Source organism: Rhinopithecus roxellana, chromosome 4 (genome assembly GCF_007565055.1).
Source record: "Rhinopithecus roxellana isolate Shanxi Qingling chromosome 4, ASM756505v1, whole genome shotgun sequence".
NCBI classification, from domain to species: domain Eukaryota; kingdom Metazoa; phylum Chordata; class Mammalia; order Primates; family Cercopithecidae; genus Rhinopithecus; species Rhinopithecus roxellana.
The window spans coordinates 170135632-170156089 of NC_044552.1; the positions used below are offsets into that span (position 1 = coordinate 170135632).

The 20458-nt window shown below is 37.8% G+C and overlaps 1 protein-coding gene across 6 annotated transcripts in view; it reads left to right on the forward strand.

The window, feature by feature from the left end:
- Positions 1-20458, forward strand: part of PKIB (cAMP-dependent protein kinase inhibitor beta) — a 121952-nt gene that overhangs the window by 84353 nt on the left and 17141 nt on the right. For 3 of the 6 annotated variants that reach the window (XM_030928395.1, XM_030928396.1, XM_030928394.1), the window contains one exon: positions 11785-11845. The exons of the other annotated variants lie outside the window; for them this stretch is intronic. In XM_030928395.1, coding sequence (XP_030784255.1) covers positions 11833-11845 — 13 coding nt within the window. In that variant the 5' untranslated portion in view covers positions 11785-11832. The remainder of the gene's footprint in view (positions 1-11784; positions 11846-20458) is intronic. 6 annotated transcript variants of the gene reach the window in all.

The following is a 20458-nucleotide window of genomic DNA, read 5'->3' on the forward strand; positions in this document are numbered from 1 at the left end:
TTACATATCTAGATGCTCTAGTGTTGGATGGATATATACTTACAATTGTTATATCCTTTTGCTTAATAGACCCCTTTATCATTATATAATGATCTTCGTCTCTTTCTATAGTTTTTGTCTTGAAGTACATTTTGTTTGATATAAGTATGGCTACTCCTGCTCTTTTTTGGCTTCCATTAGCATGGAATATCTTTGTCCATCCTTTATTTTCTGTCTATTTGTGTCTTTATAGGTGAAGTGTGATTCTTATAGGCAACAGATCATTGGGTCTTTCTTTCCTTTTCTTTTTTTTTAAATCCATTCAGCCACTCTGTGTCTTTTTGTTGAAGAATTTAGTCCATTTACATTAAATGTTACTATTGATAAGTAAGGACTACTCTTGCCATTTAACTGTTTTCTAGTTGTTTTGTGGTCTTTTCTTCTTTACTGTCTTCCTTTTAGTGAAGATGATTTTCTCTGGTGGCATAATTTAATTTCTTACTTTTTTTGTGTGTGTATTTGTTGTATGTTTTTTGATTTCAGGTTACCATGAGTATTGCAAATACTATCTCATAACCCATTATGTTAAACTGATGATAGCCTAACATGAATTGCATAAACAAACAAACAAGGAAAAAGAAAACTAATAAAAACTCTATACTTTAACTTTGTCTCCCTGCTTTTTAAGTTTTTGATGTTTCTATTTATATCTTAATACGCTAGTGTCTTGAAAGGTTGTCTCAGTTATTATTTTTGATTGGTTCACCTTTTAGCCTTTCTACTTAATATAGCAGTAATTTACACACCACAATTTCAGTGTTATAATATGCTGTATTTTTCTGTGTGCTTTTTAGTACCAGTGACTTTTGCACCTTCAGGTGATTTCTTCTTGCTCATTAATATTTTATTTTTTTCTGATTGAAGAACTCCCTTCAGTATTTCTTGTAAGACAAGTCTGGTGTTGATGAAATCCTTCAGCTTTTGTTTGTCTGGGAATGTTCTTATTTCTCCTTCGTGCTTGAAGGACCTTTTTTTTTTCTGCCAAATATATTATTCTGCGGTAAAAGGTTTTTTTCCTTTAGCACTTTAAATACGTCATGCCACTCTCTCCCAGTCCTAAATTTTCCACTGAAAACTCTGCTGCCAGACATATTGGAGCTCCATTATATGTTATTTGTTTCTTTTCTCTTGCTGCTTTTAGGGTTCTTTCTTTATCCTTGACCATTGGGAGCTTGATTATTAAATGCCTTAGGTAGTCTTCTTTCAGTTAAATATTCTTGGTATTCTATAACCTTCCTGTACTTAGATATTGATATTTTTGTCTAGGTTTGAGAAATTTTCTGTTATTATCTTTTTGAATAAATTATATACTCCTATATCGTTCTCTACCTACTCTTTAAGGCCAATAACTCTTAGATTTGCCTTTTTGAGGGTATTTTCTAGATCTTGTATGAGTGCTTTATTACTTTTTATTCTTTTTTCTTTTGTCTGCTCTGACTGTATTTTCAGATAACCTGTCTTCAAGGTCACTAATTCTTTCTCTGCTTTGTCAATTCTGCTATTAAGAGACTCTGATACATTTTTCAGTATGTCAATTTTATTTTTCACCTCCAGAACTTCTGCTTGATTCTTCTTAATTATTTCAATCTCTTTGTTACATTTATCTGATAGAATGCTGAATTCTTTCCCTGTGTTATCTTGATTTTTTTTTTAATTTTTATCTGTTTTTTTTAACTTTCCCCAAAGCAGCTATTTTGAATTCTCTGTCTGAAAGATCACATATCTCTGTTTCCCCAGGATTGGTCCCTGGTGCCTTATTTAGTTCATTTGGTGAGGCCATGTTTTCCTGAATGTTTTTGATACTTGTGGATGTTCATTGGTGTTGGGGCCTTGAAGAGTTAGGTATTTACTGTAGTCTTCTCAGTCTGGGCTTGTTTTTACTTGTCCTTCTTGGTAAGTCTTTTCAGGTGTTTGAAAGGATTTGGGTATTGTGATCTAAGGCATATCCGCATTACAGGGTACCCTAAGCCCAGTAACACTGTGGTTCTTGTAGGCTTGTAGAGGTACCACGTTTGTGGTGTTCAGTGAGATCCAGAAGAATACTCTGGACCAGGCAGAGACTCTTGCTCTCTTGCTTTACTTTCCCCCAAACAAACAGAGTCTCCCTGTCTGTGATGAGTTGCCTGGAGCTAGAAGTAGGGTGATACAAGCAACCCTGTGACCACCACTGTTGGGACTGCTCTGGGTCAGATCTGAAGCCAGCATTTCATTGGGTCTTGCCCAAGGCCCGCTGTAACCACCCCCTGTCTATAGCCTATGTTTGCTCAAGACCCTAGGGCTCTATGAACAGCAGGTAGCAAAGCCAGTCAGATCTGTGTCCTTCCTTCAGGGCAGTGAATTCCCTGGCACACTGAGTGAATTCAGAGATGTCAAATGGGAGCCAGGGACTGGAGTCAAAACCTCAGGTGGCCGGGCGCAGTGGCTCAAGCCTGTAATCCCAGCACTTTGGGAGGCCGAGACGGGCGGATCACGAGGTCAGGAGATCGAGACCATCCTGGCTAACATAGTGAAACCCCGTCTCTACTAAAAATACAAAAAAACTAGCCGGGCGAGGTGGTGGGCGCCTGTAGTCCCAGCTACTCCGGAGGCTGAGACAGGAGAATGGCTGTAAACCCGGGAGGCAGAGCTTGCAGTGAGCTGAGATCTGGCCACTGCACTCCAGTCCGGGCCACAGAGCTAGACTCCGCCTCAAAAACAAACAAACAAACAAACAAACAAACAAAAAACAAACCTCAGGAATCTATCTGTTGCTCTATTCTACTGAAGCTAAGCTGGCACTCAAACCATGAGACAAAGTCCTTCCCACCTTCCCCTCCTTTCCACAGACAGGGGAATCTCTCTCTGTGGCTACCACCACCACAGCCCCATGGGGAGTACTTCCAGACCATTGCTTATTTTCACTACTTGCCTAAGAGCTCTTCAGTCTGCTTGTGGTGAATGCTTCCAGGCCTGGGATTCACCCTTTAGGGCAGTGGGCTCCCATCTGGCCCATGGCAGGTCCAGAAATGTCATGCAAGAGCCAAGGCCTAGAACTAGGGACCCCACAAGGCTGCCTGGTGCTCTACCCCACTGTGGTTGAGCTAGTACTTGATTTTTGGTTCTTAAAAAGGTGTAGATAGTTGTTAAATTAAATTGTTGTTTCTGTCAGGGGGACAATAGGTAGAGGTTTCTCTTCAGCCATCATGATCTATCCCTCATCTGGGTTACTTCATTTTAGATTAAAAATACATCAAAGAAACATTATGTTTCAGACTACATAAAGTTTCCTGATTTATAAGTTACTAGGAAACAATTTTTGAATTTTAATCTTGGCGATTAACAATATTTTAAATTATAAAGACTATTCATGTTAAGAGAAGATAGGCACGTCTGCTTTCTCTCCATGTTTCACAGAGGATTTGCTGAGGATAAAGGATTTGCATTTACATGCAAGTGCATAAAAACAAGACAAGAACCAATGCATATCTGCATTGTTTTTTTTAAATTTCCGCAGCTGTAACTGGGGCTTCTGAAAATGTCAGAACATTCTATCTTCTGTACCCTGTGATGTATAATTAATTTCAGGGTCCAGCAGACCCCAGAACACAAGGCTTCAAGGTTTTCTGAAACTTCAGTACTCTAGGGTGGAGTACGTAGCTTGGAAGTTAGAGTCAACTAACTGTTGACTTTCAATATATTCATGCTTCCTTTACTACCCACCACCCCCTGCTAGTGAGGATATTTAAAATTATCTTTAATTATGCTAATTTTCAGATTATGACAAGCTGAATCAGCTTTTTAGTATTTTCTTCAGCTATTTGAATTATGATAGATTTGTGGGAATTTTCTGATACTAAAATTCTTCAGCATCCTTAATAAATATGAAAGGGTAATATTTGAAAGATCTGATGTGAAATGAACAAACTGGCAGGGTGACTTGAAAGGTTTTTCTGGGTTCAGACATGCTACCTACGATATGAATGTAACAATGCTTAAAATGCCAACAGAACACTTCTATGAAGTTTGATAACATATACTGTCTCTCCCCTTAGACAGAATCTGCAATTGATGTGGACTACACAGTGTCAGATTAATGTTAAGTTCACTTGGAAAGCACTCAATGAATATCTTCTGTCTACTGTCCACCATTAGAATCTGTTTGTTCTTGCCTCTCAGGAGATTTTAGTCTTCTGGGGAAAAACCATTACCCACAGAAAATGTTTAGTGAACATCATATTAAACTGATTTCAGTGGTGAACTTCAGTGTTGATTATCAGAGTGAAAAGTAAAAAAAACTGTAGGAGATGACTGATCTAGCCAAGACCATCCACATATATCCTGACAGGGCAGGTACTGAGAAAGTTGATTTTGAGATTTAAATTTTTAATTTACTATAAGGCAATTTTAAATAAGGTCTGAAATTGGATGAGTAGGCTTCCAAGGTCATGTGTATGCATTTCTATACTTTGTTAAAACCACAGTAAATAATCCGTTCATTTGGGTATATATGCTGTTAGATCCTGAAGATACTTAATCAATGGATTTATATGGCTTTCCCCCACCCCCAAGGGTATTATTGGAGAAAGATGGAGGAGAATGTCACCTAATCTTTACTCCAATTCAGTTATTCTCAAACTGTGTGACCACAGTTACCTAGGGTGCTTGTAATGCATATGATGTCAGACACACTGAATCAAAAATTCTAGGGAAGGTACCTGGAATCTGTATTGCTAACAAACTTCGCAGCTGAGTCTTATGAACAGACAAGTTGGGGAAACAGTGTCCTGGTTTAAATGACGTAAGATTAATTTTCAGTAAATAGGCATTTTATCCAAACTTGCTTTATCTCTCCTGTATTTCTCCCCATCTCCCACGTTAAGGTTTGTAAAAAATCTTAGGAAGAGCTAATTTGCTTTAAATTCACATTTTAAGTCTCCAAGCTGACACAGGTGAGATGAAGTTTTCTCAATTTTTTTTCTTCTCTTTTCCACAATTTAATCAAGTGTTAAAGTGAAAGATCTGGTTCTTTGTGGCATGATACATAAGAAAAAAAGGGAATTAATTTACACTGCCTGGTGTCAGGATGTAATATGATTATGTTGACAAAGCTATAAAAAGAAAATATCCAAAGCTCATAAAAAAAAATTGAAGGAGGTCACTGTTAGAGAAGATGGATGGAGCAGAGTGCCTGATCATTGAACAGCTACTGAGCTAAAAGGATATTCAGGTCGAGGTGTACATAGCTGGGAGAAGGTCACAAATCTTAATTAAAGCTTTCAAGGGGAAAGTCCTGGATTTGACAGTAAGACTCATATTGTTTTGCCTTACTGTACAGAAATAACTAAAAGGACTGGTAAATAGAGTGCAGTCAGCTGTCAATTACCCTGAGGGAATCTAATACAGTGGAGGGTTCCTTTGCTGCATTCTTTGGGGCCTTCTCTCCTTTGTAACCAGAAAATACCCTTCCATGAAATGCAAACTTATTTTCATAATTTAACAAAAAAGCTACAAAGATTAAGTGCATTAAAAGATCTAAAATTAAACCAAAAAAGTAGGGTTATTGAACAAAAATTTATATTGACCTCAATACTTTTAATGAATTCTGCCAATTGTTGTGATATGAAAGATAAGCTAAGAGGCAAGACTAACACACTTTAAAAACAACAAAATATTTAAATTATATTAGATAGGGTTACACCACCAATGAGAGAAGTATTTGTTTCTATTTTATTCTGTGGAAGAATTTTATTACATCTAAATGTGTGTGTTCATGGATTACATATATCATATATTATATATGTATATTGTATATGTATTACATAATAATAGGTATAGAGAACAAAAATTTTTTTCAAAATTATGCACATTATTCAATTGTATGATCTTTTTTAAGATCAGAAATGATTAAAGTTTTCATATCAGATCAATTACTGAAATAATATTTTGGGTTTGCTGAAACACTAGGGTGAATATGTGGTTCAAAGAAGAAAAATATTCTTGTTGAAACGATTCAGGCATATTGTAGATGGTTGTACTAGGTGACTTTTAGGTGACTTATTTATAACTTTATAAAGTTATTTTAGTATAATCTCTTCTAAATTTATAAGGGCCTATGAGTCTAGAAAAAGGCAATATAGTGAAATTTTTAAAAATCCGTTTTGGAATCCTATGTGACAGAGCTTAAATCCTATCTTAGGGCAAGTTTCTTAATATCTAAAAGACTCTATTTCAGTTGGTTGTTTTGAATTATAGGGAATCTCTCTCTCGTCTCTCTTCTCTCCCTCTATCTCTGACATCTGTGGATAAGATTAAATAAAATATTGTATATAAAGCCATGTACAATATATATAATAATAAAAAGCCACTACCTAGCTAAGGGCCCAATTAAGAGTAGCTGTTCTACCTGTGTATGATTGATAACATTTTTAATTATCAACTGAGATTTCTTTACTCCTTTATACTTCCTTTAATACTCTGTAAAGGCTGTTCACTGAGGGATGATGCACTTAATCTAGAACAAATGATCACTTAAGTTTCTGTTTTTTAAAATTCAAACAAAGAGCCATGGTCTTGAAAATCAGCATATGTATGACAATAGCCTGACTTTTTGAATGCAAAGATTTTTTGAGCTATATGAAACTGAAGAACTGAGAACATTCCCATAGAGTGGGAATGACTATATGGTGATGTAAAAGTTTTTATGTTTCTGGGAAGGGAAATGAGTCATTGACTAGCTAGTGGAGAAGAATTCAGGATATAATGAGACCCTAGTCATTATTCAAGTCTCTGCGTAGGTGGCCAGGACTCCAGCTCACTAGATTGAACAGAAGGGAGATTGAACAATAAGAATTTTACTGAAAATCCAAGTGTAGAGATGACTATGCCTCACTTCCCAGGGAAACTTTAGGCATCATAAAACTCTCTCTGTATATTCTCTGACCCTGGAAAGGTAGACAAGCAATGGTCAAGATAAGTGCCCAGGCAGATGGGCCTGATTGCCACCTGACAGGGTTCCCAGGCCCTCAGAGGAGTGAGCCTCTAAAGTAATTTCATGGACCTCATGGAGGGCATAGAATGGTTTAAATAGACCATCAACCTTAAAGTCCAGAGACGGAAAAAAGAGGATGCAGATGCACATATCTCTACCTGAGGCAATAGTTATACCTGACACAATAGCAGTGGATCCCTGTGCACACTGATGTAACTGGACACATTGCAGCTCAGTGACGGTCAGCATGGACAGAGGATATGTGTGAACCTGATGCCTTTTCTCTACACTTTAGGCTCCCTTTCATGAAAGAGAGCAACATTCTATTAGTGGTAGGGTGTCTTAGTCACCTCCTATTTACCCTGTTGGTGAGGGAGCGCTAAACACCACCTGACCCAGAAGAGATGAGATCAACAGCAGGTTATTAGTCACGTCTACTGATGGCCTGGTGGAGGAGGACACAGAACACCTTGCTGGGCCACACAGGAGTTGCACTCAAGAGCAGAGTGAACAACCAGGGCTGTAGAAAGTAGGCTTTGGAGAATTAAGAGGGTAGGGTGTTCCCAGTTATTGTGGAATGATGTGATTCACTTGTTTGATTTGGCAGACAAACAGGGAACAAAACCTGCTACTCAAGGATAAACAGAAACTGTGCCTGGTCCTCTTGGTAAGGATGGTGGTTGGTCTAGGGTACCTGATCAATGGGAGTAGAGTGGGGAGGAGAACTTGTAGTTAGGTCGTTAGAGACCTATTTTATTAGATATCAAGCCTTAATATTTGGCTTTATGCTACAATTGATCACTTGATGTTTGACATCAGTTTAAATCTTGATGATAACTGAGACTTTTAGGGATTAGGAGAAGTGCCTTCCTAGGAAGCAAAGTAGGCACCTGACCAAGGGGAGAGGGGCACAACTTGAGGTGGTTGCCAAAAACGTGAACTTTAGGTATGTCTCCATATATAACCAGTAAAGGCAATTGAGAGACCTATGTGATATTGATGTAGAGAGTGGGTGTTCCCAGGGGGTGTGAATTGAGGCTAATAATGCTTGTGGCAGTGGTGACATCAAGGAAGCAGAGGGACATTTTTCTCCTTGTGACTTAAATAGTTCTTTGAAAACCCATTAGGCTTATCAATTAAACTAGCTGCCTGGGGCTGACTACCTGAGGCCTCTGGGGAGGCTGCATTTCAATGGAAAGCCTTCTTCAAGATTCCATTGTGTATTCTAAGACGAGTGCCTTGTAACAATCTAGTGTCTGGAACTCCAAATGAGATGAGGAATGTCCTGTTGAGGCCTTGTATTATGGCCTTAGGATATGTAGAGAAACCTGTTAATTTGGTTTATATATTTATATTTGGGTATCTGTGAAACAAGAGATTCACAGAGTTCTTTGAAGTGCAACTCTTAGGCAATGGCCTAAGAGTTGTAAAAATATACGTATGAGGCCAAATGACCAGGGCCTCCATTGCCAAGATGAATGCCTGGAGTGTGCCCATTGTGCTGACCCTTGGGTTCTGTTCTTTATCAGGGACATCTTGGTTAAGGAACTAAAAGCAACAAGTCTCCACTGAGCTCTATCATGTATAATTGTGGCAACATCACTGGTAAAGTGTATGGCCTTCTACTGCTGTTCATTCAGTTGATCCCTGGGGTCTCTCCAGGTAGCCAAGGACTCTAGGAAAGGGATGACTTCCCCTAGCACCATGATTTTTGGCAAAGGACTGATGGTACAGGAGGCCACCACCTTCTACAGATAGAATATGCCAGAAGGCCCAAGCTTGACTCCATCCTGTCGCAAAGAGGTCTCATAGCCATGCCAAATTCATGGGGGGGCTGCTCAAATGCATTACAAGGCATTACGGTAGAGGGGTACAGAGGGTCACAGCCTCAAAGTCTTTGAGACCCTCTATTTCTGGAAAAGCCCAGTGTGTGGCCAGTAATTGCCACTGTAATGGTGTATAGTACAAGGCCAGGAAAGGCAGTTTCTGGTATCAAAAGCCCATGAGCAACTTATGACCATCACAGGTGGCCCAGAGACTCCAGGAGGCATGAGATGAGGTTGCAGAAGTCTCTGAGGGCACTAACTGGAGTGCGTGTTGATTTCATTTTGGACAGCTTCTACAGTCTTTTGTTGAGGAGGTTCCCCTTTAAGATGGGCAGTCTGTAAGTAACAGCATTAGTGAGATTGAAGAAAATTTGCAAAAGAATATGTTGTCTCCAGAGCCCAAAAAAGACTAAAAGATGTTGGACTTGTATTAACCTTGTGGGTACTGAGAGGGTTAATACCTGTTTTTTTGACAGTATCAGGGATGGAGCAGTTTTTGTTTACCAAATAACTTTCAAGAATTTAACAGAAGTCACAGGACTTTGCACTATGTGAGAGATAATGATCCACCCTTTTTGTGTGAGTTCCTTTGTGAGTATTTGTATGTTCTCAATGAATATGTCAAACAAATCTTCCTGGAGAAGGATGCCATCAATGTAATATACCTGTGCTTCTGGAGAAAGGTGGATGTCATTAAGATCTTGCCTGCAAAGGCTGTGTGCAGTGGCAAGACTGCTGAGGTAGCCCTTGAGTAGCCTGGTAAAAATACATTGTATCTTGTGGAGGTAAAAGCAAACTGACTGCTAAGCTGTTGACATTGGCACCCAATGGATCATATTAGCCTAATTTGTAGTAGCAAAATATCTATCAGTTGCTGATTGGATGGAGTCAGAAGTTTCAATACTCAGTTTGTTGGGAATAGGGGCCTGAATTGTATGGGACCATGGCACTAAGGTTGCAGCAGTCTAGTGTGCTGCACTATTTATTTGTTCCAGGTTTAAGAACAGGCTAAATAGGCCAGATTGGGTTGTTAAATGGAGAAGCGGTGGGGATAATCACCCCTGCATTCTATAGCTGTCATATAACAAATTTCAATCCTCAAAATCCCTATTTTAAATTACTTTGAGCCATGTTAATAATTATTTTAATTTGGGGTGGAGGCAGAGGAGTCATGAGTTCCCATTTTGTCAAGCCAATTTATAAGTGTCAAGATTTAATCTAATTTCCATTTATTTTTAATTGGGTCAGAGCATCCATGTCCATTATGGGATATTTTAGGGCAATGATTGCTATGACCGTGATGGGAAATTCAGGCAAGACAGTAATTATGATGGTTAAGATAAGGCATATCTCTTTGTCCTCTATTCTATATTCCATAACTCCTCTAATATTATGGGGGATACCATGTTTAAATTTAGTATGATCCCTAGTCATAACTGTAATCTGAGCCCCAGTGCCAGTTAAAGCCATGAAGGTTTGCCAATTGCTGCATTTCAGCAGGTATTAAAGTTAATTAAGAATCTATACTGTAGAGGCACAAAAGCCAATCAGTGCCCCTTTATCTTGACTATATAAATGCTTTTAATATATTTTGAATTTCCAGTTAGGTCAAATTGTAGATCTTTGTTTTAGGGTTTTTTTTTTTTTTTTTTTTTTTTTTTTTTGTTGTTGTTGTTGTTGTTGTTGTTGGTTTCCCTCCATATCCAGGATTTTATTTTTCTTTGCTTTTTAAAATTTCTTTTCTTTCTTTCTTTTCTTTTTTTTTTTAAGTGGTGGTGGTCACTGGACATATTTGGTGGTGGTGGGGTGGTGGTGAGAGATCCTTTTTACCCTGACGATATTTATAAGTCTTTTCTCTTAGAGAGCTTCAAATTAATATCACCAAGGTTGGGGGTTTCCCCCACAGCAATGGTTGATTTATATGGTTTAAAGAGCCTGGGCTTAAGTTGAGTTTGAATTAATGGTGCCATGGGGTACCACAGTGCCATAAATGTAACATAGGTATTTCTCTATAACCTCAAGGATTAAGATCTTTATTACAACAGAGACATAGTAAGCAGAGAGGTACAGGGAAAGAAAGCTAGGTTTATAACCCAGACTCAATAGACCAAAATTATCTCCTGCTGCCACTGCCCTACCTTTTCTGTCTTGTGGAATTTTTCCCTCTTTCTTTCTTTCTTTCTTTCTTTGTTTCTTTCTCTGCACAAATTCCTTGAGCATATTTTGAGTTTGCAAATAGGTGAAATTGGAGCTTTCTGTACAGTCACCTGTGGTGCAGACCTTCTGGGTACTGATGGGAAAACATTAGGGAGCTTAGTGGCCTTTCTCAGAAGTGGTTGCCTCTTCCTCTGGGGAGTGCGAGTCAGTCTCTCTAGGGTTGAGGTCCATGTCCTGTAAAGTCATTAGTCTGTGGCTTGGATAAGGCCAGCAAGCCCATGATTGCAAGATTGGGCGTTTGGTGTGCTGGTAGGCAGCAGTGCTGAGCCCAGGCCTACTGGCTACGGGTTTTGCATCGGGAGATCATTTGAGTACCAAATGCTCCTTCCTCTCCCCACCCTTTTCTTTTTTCATTGGCACCTGTGCCACAGGCCACCATGGATCTGCACCTCAATGCCCTTTGGAGTCATGAGAGCGCAAGCAACAGCAGCTCAGGAAGCAGCAGCAGAGGAGACCAGAAAGGTCACTACCTTTGCATGAGCAACAATGGCAACCAGGATACCATGCTTAGCTCTCCATGGGGTGGTCACCTTCCTTCCCACAAATGTCACACAGGGCTGCCTTTGTGCCCGTTCCATAGGTGCACCGTTACAAGCAATGTCCGTATTGCTGCTCCAAGCAGTCAGTGACAGTCACCAGGCTGGACATGGTGATCAGAGAGCTCTAGCCTGAGCTCTGGTAAGCAGGACTAAAGTACTGACTGGTTAAGGCAATGTTTTCTCATTGCATTTACAGGCTGAAGCTTCAGAGATCACCTGCCAAACACAGGCTGAACCTGACAGCATGTCACACCAGGGTATAGTTAACAACCATTTTCTTCTTGGGGACAAGAGCATTGCAGAGTTAAAAGAGATGGCATAACAGTGGCACATAGGCCATAGATGAAGCCCATCAGCATTTAGCAGTTCTGTCTCAGGTAGCCTTGCCAAATAACTCAGAACCAAATAACCAAGGAACAGTTAATTTTAACTGACTAGGTGTCTTCTGAAATGGTTGGGCATGTCATATGGTTCATAACACCCGTGGATTTTATTGCTTTCTATTCACCCTATTGGTGAAGGAAAGATTCCTGCCTTGGAGATTCACAGATGCCTAGACACCCAACACCCAACACTGGACAGATGAGATCCACAGCAGTTTACTGGTCACATATACTTACCACCCAAGGAGAAGAACATTGCCAGGCATGCAGGAGCATGTTGGGGTTGTAACCAGGAATAGTATGAACAACTAGGTGCTGTGGGAGTAATAGTAACAAGAGTTACTATTAGTTATATTAGGTAACCAGAGTAAGGCTTGGATTTCTAAGAGTGACACGCTCAGTAAAAGGGTAATATGATAAAACCCTAACCTCCTAGGAAGACAGTAAGGAGACTTGCCAGTCTTGACTTTGACTTGGATAGAAATGGGGGAAAGGCTCTCTTAATAACTTATGAACAAAAACGAAACCTCACATTAAGTGTGTAAATTTGCAGCTGTGTAGTCTATGTAATTTGAACAAAAGTCATGCTGAGAACATAAGGCTATTTTTTTTTTTTTTTTTCTTTTGAGATGGAGTCTCACTCTGTTGCCTAGGCTGGAGTGCAGTGGCGTGACCTCAGTTCACTGCAACCTCCACCTCCTGGGTTCAAGTGATTCTCCTGCCTCACGCTCCTTGGTGTCTGGCATACAGGCACACAGCACCACACCAAGCTAATTCTTATATTTTTAGTAGAGACAAGTTTTCACCATGTTGGTCTTGAACTCCTGACCTCAGGTGATCTGCCCACCTTGGCCTCCCAAAGTGCTGGGATTACAGGCATGAGCCACTGCACCCGGCCTTAAGGAAAATGTTTTTAAAAATATGATCTCAGGGCCAGGCTCGGTGGCTCACGCCTGTAATCTCAGCACTTTGGGAGGTCGAGGTGGGCGGATCATGAGGTCAGGAGATCGAGACCATCCTGGCTAACATGGTGAAACCCCATCTCTACTAAAAATACAAAAAAAAAAAAAAAAAATAGCTGGGCGTGGTGGCAGGTGCCTATAGTCCCAGCGACTTGGGAGGCTGAGACAGGAGAATGGCATGAACCCAGGAGGCGGAGCTTGCACTGAGCCAAGATCGACCACTGCACTCCAGCCTGGGAGACAGCGAGACTCCGTCTCAAAAAAAAAAAAAAAAAAAAAAAAAAAAAAAAAAATATATATATATATATATATATATATATATACACACACACACACACACACACACACACACATATATATATATATAAAATCTCAGAACCCCAAATCACAAAGCAACCAAAGAAATAAGTTTCCATGAGAAAGATTCAACAAAAATACAGTAAACAATAGGATCAGAGAATAAAGAGTTTAGATATTGGAATTTTTCATAGAGAATTTTTGCACTATTTGAGAAGAATATATCTTGTTTTTAGTACTGTGGCATAATGTATAACTTTTTATAATAATAACTATATATGATGTAGTATAGGTCTTAACTATATCATTCATCATACAGTTATATGTTAAAATAGTTAATATTTATATGCCATAACATGAAGCATGATGTCATGTACTTTCTTCTCCATTTTTCATTTGGAATACTTTATACAATGTGACCCAAAAATGTAAGAACTTGTGACTTGTAACTTTTGTTTAAAGCCATAATCGTGCAATAATGTGCTACAGAAAGATTCAATTGACTTCTCTGATGAAACAAGCTTCATTGTATCAGCTCTACTGTTCGGTGAAATGCGGTTTAAGTAAAAGATAATATAACATTTTAAAGCATTGTGTATAATGTACACATGCATATTATCTATCTACTGAACACACATTGTATATGTTATTGTTATTACTATTTGTGAAAAATTTTATAGCCTTAATATATTTGAAAAGAATAATTGAGGATTTTTTAATGTTTTATTTCTTTTAAACTTACAGAATTTTAATGGGAAAATACTTATGTCATATGTTAAGCAAACACAGCAGGAAACAGTACAGTATTTTGGAAACTATTTAAAACCCCACAGAAAAAAGACTGGAAGCAAACAGCTGCTCTTGTGTGATAAGACTATTGTTTTTATTTCAATTATTAAAACATTCCTTTATTATTTTTACTATGAGGAAAAAATATGTAAGTATAAATGACTAATAAGATACTGTAATACAATGAACTAGACTTGAAAAATAAGTAATAAGATACTGTACTAGACTTGAAAAATAAGTAATAGGATACCATAATATAATGAACTAAACTTGAAAAAGAGCAAAGTCGATTGCCTAGAAATAAAAATATGATAATTGGAAATAAAAACTGTGTGGATTATGCGGCTGATTAGGCACAGCTGAAGAGAGAATAGTGAACTATATACACTTATGATGCAATTCTCTGAAGAATCTAATACACTTATGATGCAGTTGCCATTCTTATGTAGAACGTTTTGCTGTTTTTACGTATTATGTGTATATATACGTATATATATGTAAAAGCTCTATGTAAGAATGACAAAAATGCTCTCTCTATATAAAAAACACTATATATGTATATGTATGTGTGTACATATATTTTATATATATATATATATATAAAGAGAGAGAGAGGGAGAGAGAGAGAGAGAGAAATTGGGTCATGCAATTATGAAGGCTGAGAAGTCCTAAGACTTTGGCAAGCTGGAGACTCAGAAGATCTAATGATATGGTTCCAGTTTGTGTTCAAGTCTGATAACCGGGAGACCCACTCTTGTCAGTTCCAGTCCAAGTCTGAGTTTAAGGCAAAAGATTGAAGGCTGAAGACAGCTTGAAGACAGTCAGGCAGAGAAAGCAAATTCTCCTTCTCTCTATCTTTTTATTCCATTCAGGACTTCAATGCATGGGATGTGACCCACCCATATTGAGAAGGACAATGTGTTTTATGCAGCCCAGTGATTCAGATGTTAATTTTATCTGGAAACTCCCTCACAGACACACCCCGAGAAATGGTTAACCAAGTATCTGAGCACTTTGTAGCCCAGTCAAGTTGTCATATAAAATTAACCATCACAATTAGCAAACTTCTTAACAGCAAAAATAGAATAATGTAGAATAATATTGTTAGGTGCTTTCATCCTAAAATAGTATATTTGTAAGAATGAGGATAAAAATAGATCTTTTCAGGCATCAAAAACCATAGTTCCCAAAAGAATTTCAAAGGCTAAATTCCAGGGGAAAAGGTGAATTATCTCAGAGGAATTGGAACATGAAAAAAACAATGTTGTGGAAATATAATGGTATTATGGATATACATAGAATACCAATTCTTAAATACTTAGATATATGCTAAGTTATTTAGATATGCAGTGTCATGTTATTGGCAGCTTGCTTTCAGCTGCTGAAATAAAAACTGTGTGTTTGTGTGTGTGTGTGTATGTATGTTTAGAGAGATTAAATATAGCAAAGTGTTGATCGTTGAATCAGGTAGGGAGGCTCATGCTTGAAATCCCAATACTTTTGGAGGCCGAGGAGGGAAGATCACTTGAAGCCAGAAGTTTAAGACCAACCTTCAACTCTACAAAGAGTTTAAAAATTAGGCAAGTGTGGTGCTGCCCGCCTGTAGTTCTAACTATTCGGCAGGCAGACAGGACACTGCTTTTAGCTTAGACGATTGAGGCTGCAGTGAATTGTGATCATGTCACTGCACTCCAGTCTGGGAAACAGAAGGAGACCCTGTCTAAAAATAAAATCTACCAGAAAAACAATATAGCTGAAAGCCATCTATTTATTAATCCTTAGAATTTTCATCACAAATTATTGTAAACAAGATCTGTTGTTTCCATGATCAAAAATTTCTCCACCAATATCTAATTTTGTGGTGCTTTTGTGAGTCCTCCAAGATCATCATGGTTCAATGACCACATTAATAATCAAAGCCGTTTTCAGAAATCAATGGACGATAAGTGTATTTGTTTATTTCTAGAGTGTCTATTTTATTTTTTATTCTATTTGTCTACCCTTGAGGAATATGAAACAGAAGTAATCAGTAAGACTTTGTGAGCCATCAAGTCTGATACTGTAAGTTCTTTACCTTTCCCTTTCTTTTTGAAATAAGAAGCTATTCTTGGTCTGTTGTATTTTCATATAAATTTTTGGAATCAGCTTATTACTCCTATTATGGTAGATTTGATTTAAAAACTTCACCTTTTAATATGCTTTAATGGTTCTCCTTGACATCAGTCTCTATCTTCAGAAAGTGCATCTTTTTTTTTTTTTTTTTTTTTTTTTGAGACAGAGTCTCACTCTGTGGCCACACTGGAGTGCAGTGGCACAATTTCGACTCACTGCAACCTCCAACTCCCTGGTTCAAGCGATTCTCCTGCCTCAGCCTCACAAGTAGCTGGGATTACAGGCACGTGCCACCACGTCCAACTAATTTTTTGTATTTTTAGTAGAGATGGGGTTTCACCATGTTGGCCAGGATGTGTTGATCTCCTGACCTCATTATCCACCTGCCTTGGCCTCCCAAAGTGCTGGGATTACAGGCATGAGCCACCGTGCCTGGCCAGAAAATGCATCTCATACACACCTTTACTAAGTGATTTAGAAGTTTTCATGATTCCCTGGTGCTTACAGGATATGTTCACATATTATTCATGGCATTCATTTTCTTTGCAACTGTGTTATGACTATGTTCCAACTCATTTTTCCAACTCCATGTGGGCATAACACTCCACGACAGTGAAATGTTTCCTCTTCTTTTATTTGGCACTTGCTTTTTACACTCCCCTCTTTTAGCTTACAGATAACTTCTCTGGCTTAGTAAGCCTTTCATTCCCTTTCTACCTGTGTGGATTTCTCCCAGTTTTAAGGCTCTGTATCTGTTCTACAGCCTTTGTGAAGTATTCCTTAATCACCCCAAAACTCAATAACCATTTATCTTTTACATTTCTACAGTATTTTTATTTATAACACTTATTTGAATATATCATATTCATATTCTAAAAGTAAAAATATCTATTTTTACTTTTCCTTTAATATGCACATATTCTATCTGTACAATGAGTTCACAACCCTTTCAGGGTGGGGACCATATATTAAGCATCGTCGTGTGTCCCCACTGTTTCTATCACAATGTTTAGTTTTATTTGCCATTGTTTTCCCAGAGTCTTGCACTGAGTGGAGGATATAGTAGATGCTTAACAATAATTGGTTGAATGAAGATTGAGACTGCGCTCAATAAATGTTTGCTGAGGTGTAATTGAAGGAGAAAATAATGAGTTGTCAGATGAAATAGGTTTCAATCTTGTCTCTGTTACTTGCTAGCTAGGTTTAGTCAAACTATTTTATTTCTATCATCCTCAGTTTCCTCACCCTTTAAATGAAGATAGTAGTGACTAACCCCCGGTATGGAATCACATGAACAAATTCTCATTAAAGTGCTTTAAAACAACGCATGCTTAACACATGTGTATGCCTTTTTCATATTATAAAAATCTTCATTATAGAAAATTTGGAAAAAAGTAAAATTCAAAGAAGAAAATAGAAATCATTTATAATACCATACACAAAGGGAATATTATAATTTTAGTATATATCCTTTAAAATGTTTTTCTGTGCATGTATTTTTTATTTTTTATTATTTTTTTTGAGACAGAGTCTCGCTCTGTCGCCCAGGCTGGAGTGCAGTGGCCAGATCTCAGCTCACTGCAAGCTCCACCTCCTGGATTCAGGCCATTCTCCTGCCTCAGCCTCCTGAGTAGCTGGGACTACAGGCACCCGCCACCTCGTCCAGCTAGGTTTTGTACTTTTTTAGTAGAGACGGGGTTTCACCGTTTTGGCCAGGATGGTCTCGATCTCTTGACCTCATGATCCACCCGTCTCGGCCTCCCAAAGTGCTGGGATTACAGGCTTGAGCCACCGCGCCCGGCCTCTGTGCATGTATTTTAAAACTGATATATGCATAGTGGTTTTAAAGTTTTGAAAATTTATGTTTTTAAATATTTTAAATATTTTCGTGGTCTCATTTTTCTGTTTAACTTACATAGTACTAAAGGACTATCATAACATAATTTTGTACAAAAAGTTTTTATAAAAGTTAAATGTGTCCATTTAAATAGTGTTACTTCTATTAACTTAATTGCAGGTTAATATAAACATGCATAATTTGATGAAACGATATTTCCATGAGATGATTTTTCTTTCTAAAGTTATTTGCCCTTTGATTGGGATTTGTTTTCCTCTATGACCCAGAAAAATTCCCAAAACTACTCTTAATTTTTGTTACTGTAATATTTATTGGATTTTTTGCTTGTTGCAACATTATAATGATTTCTTCTGTAAAGTACTGAAGAGAACTTAGAAAACAAATCAGAGCTTGAAAAGCTTAATCATTTTTCTCCTTTTTTAGTCAGAAAAAAAGTGAATATTACATTCATTTAAATAGGGACTAAGAGACATCCTAAGAATTTTTCTTTAAATTGATGAAATAGAAGAAAAAGACACTACTGAAACTGTGGGTGCATTTAAAAAAGCATTATACCTATCTATTTTATACCCATTTTATTTATCCAATTAAAGAAAAATTTATGAATAATTTCAGTACTCAGCCATGTTCCTTGCTTTTTGGCTATGCATATTTTACACTGTTGGTATATACTCTGTAATGTTAACATTCAAGAAAATTTTATTTTTTCAAAACTGTCTTTAGAAATTTTGAATTATGTTGATATGAGAAATATTGCATTTTTAACACATAATAAAATGACATCAAATAAATATCATCCAGCTTCAAGCTAAATGGTGTGTAAAATATGTTGTGATATTCTTGTGTATGTGCTGCTGAAAAAATTCTGGGAGGATATGCACCAGAATTACAACAGCACTGTGACTGGATAGCAGGATGGCAATCTCTTTTTCTTTCTTTACGTCTTTCGGAATTGTCCTTTTCCCAACAACAAGCATATATTAATGTCATATGCAAAAAGAAAAAATTTCATGTTGAAAAGAAAAGTGGAAAGACAATTACTTTATTTATTGAGTGCCTGCTGAATAAGCATCAGGTATGGCTTTTGGTCCTATGAATACATCAATGAAACAACCTACACAAACAAAAGCTCTGCTTTGTGGAACTTACCTTCTAGTGAAGGGAGACACACAATCAGCAACAACTGCAATCATAAGTAAATGAGAATACATTTTCAAAGCTAGAAAGTGCTAAGAGAAAGTAAGAGAAATCAAAAGCTGGAGGGAGGAGATGCAATTTTAAACAAGGTGGTTAAAGCAAGCCCCACTGAGAAAGCAGGACTCTCTCAATATTATCTTTTGTGACCCTTTTTCCTCCGCCATATTATCTCATTTTCATATTACTCAGATTAAGAATGCTTTTTTAGGCATCATGAAGAAATCAGGAATTTCAATTCCATTTTAACCACTAGAGAGAACATTTAAACATGGTTTGGTTTTGGAAGTATGTGAGAATTTCACCTTTAGGGAGACATCTTCCTATGGGCAGTGTAGTGGAGATATGATTTTCTGTGACTGGTGACTTGTACGGTTCCGATGTTGCAGAAACGTAGACAAATTTGAGGGTGTGTTGGGAAGCAGATTGTAAATGATTTTTTGAATGCCTTTTTAAACAATATCAACTTTCTGGAAATGTCCCAAATGTCTCAGAGTTAATCTCTCTCTCTCTGTCTTTTTTTTTTTTTTTTTTTGACATAGAATCTTGCTCTGTTGCCCAGGCTGGAGTGTAGTGGCATTATCTTGGGTCACTACAACCTCCTCCTCCTGGGTTCAAGTGATTCTCCTGCCTCAGCCTCCTGAGTAACTGGGATTACAGGCATGCATCATCACACCTGGCTAATTTTTGTATTTTAAGTTGATACTGGGTTTCATGTTGGCCAGGCTGGTCTCAAACTCCTGACCTCAGGTGATCCGCCTGCCACAGCCTCCCAAAACCCTGAGATTACAGACATGAGCCATCACACCCAGCTGCATTAGTCTCTTTCTGTCTACAGTCCAACATCAGAGGCTGTCTCTAGAGCCACGTCAACACTGTTGCTTAAAAGAATAATTGATATTCATGATACTCTTTCATATTGCCTATATATTTATATGACTGATATCTAAATAGATTCCATTTGTGTAGTTGTTAACTAAGCACATTTATAGCATTACTTCATTTGCATTCAGGGTAGTAAAATAGGTAATATAAATCCTACTTTTTAAAAATGTAGAATGCTAATCAACAAAGAAGTTAGATGTCTTTCTAGAAGTTGAAAGTCCAGGATTCAACTTCAAGAGTGTCCAGGATTCAACTTCAGAAGACCAAACTTCCCATTGCTCCATATAGACCGTGTAACAAACAAGAGCACTAAACCAGGGCAGTCACTTTGAGAGTGTGTTAATGCAGTTCAGTAGTGCTTAAAGCTCTGCTTTGAAGTCATCATTTAAA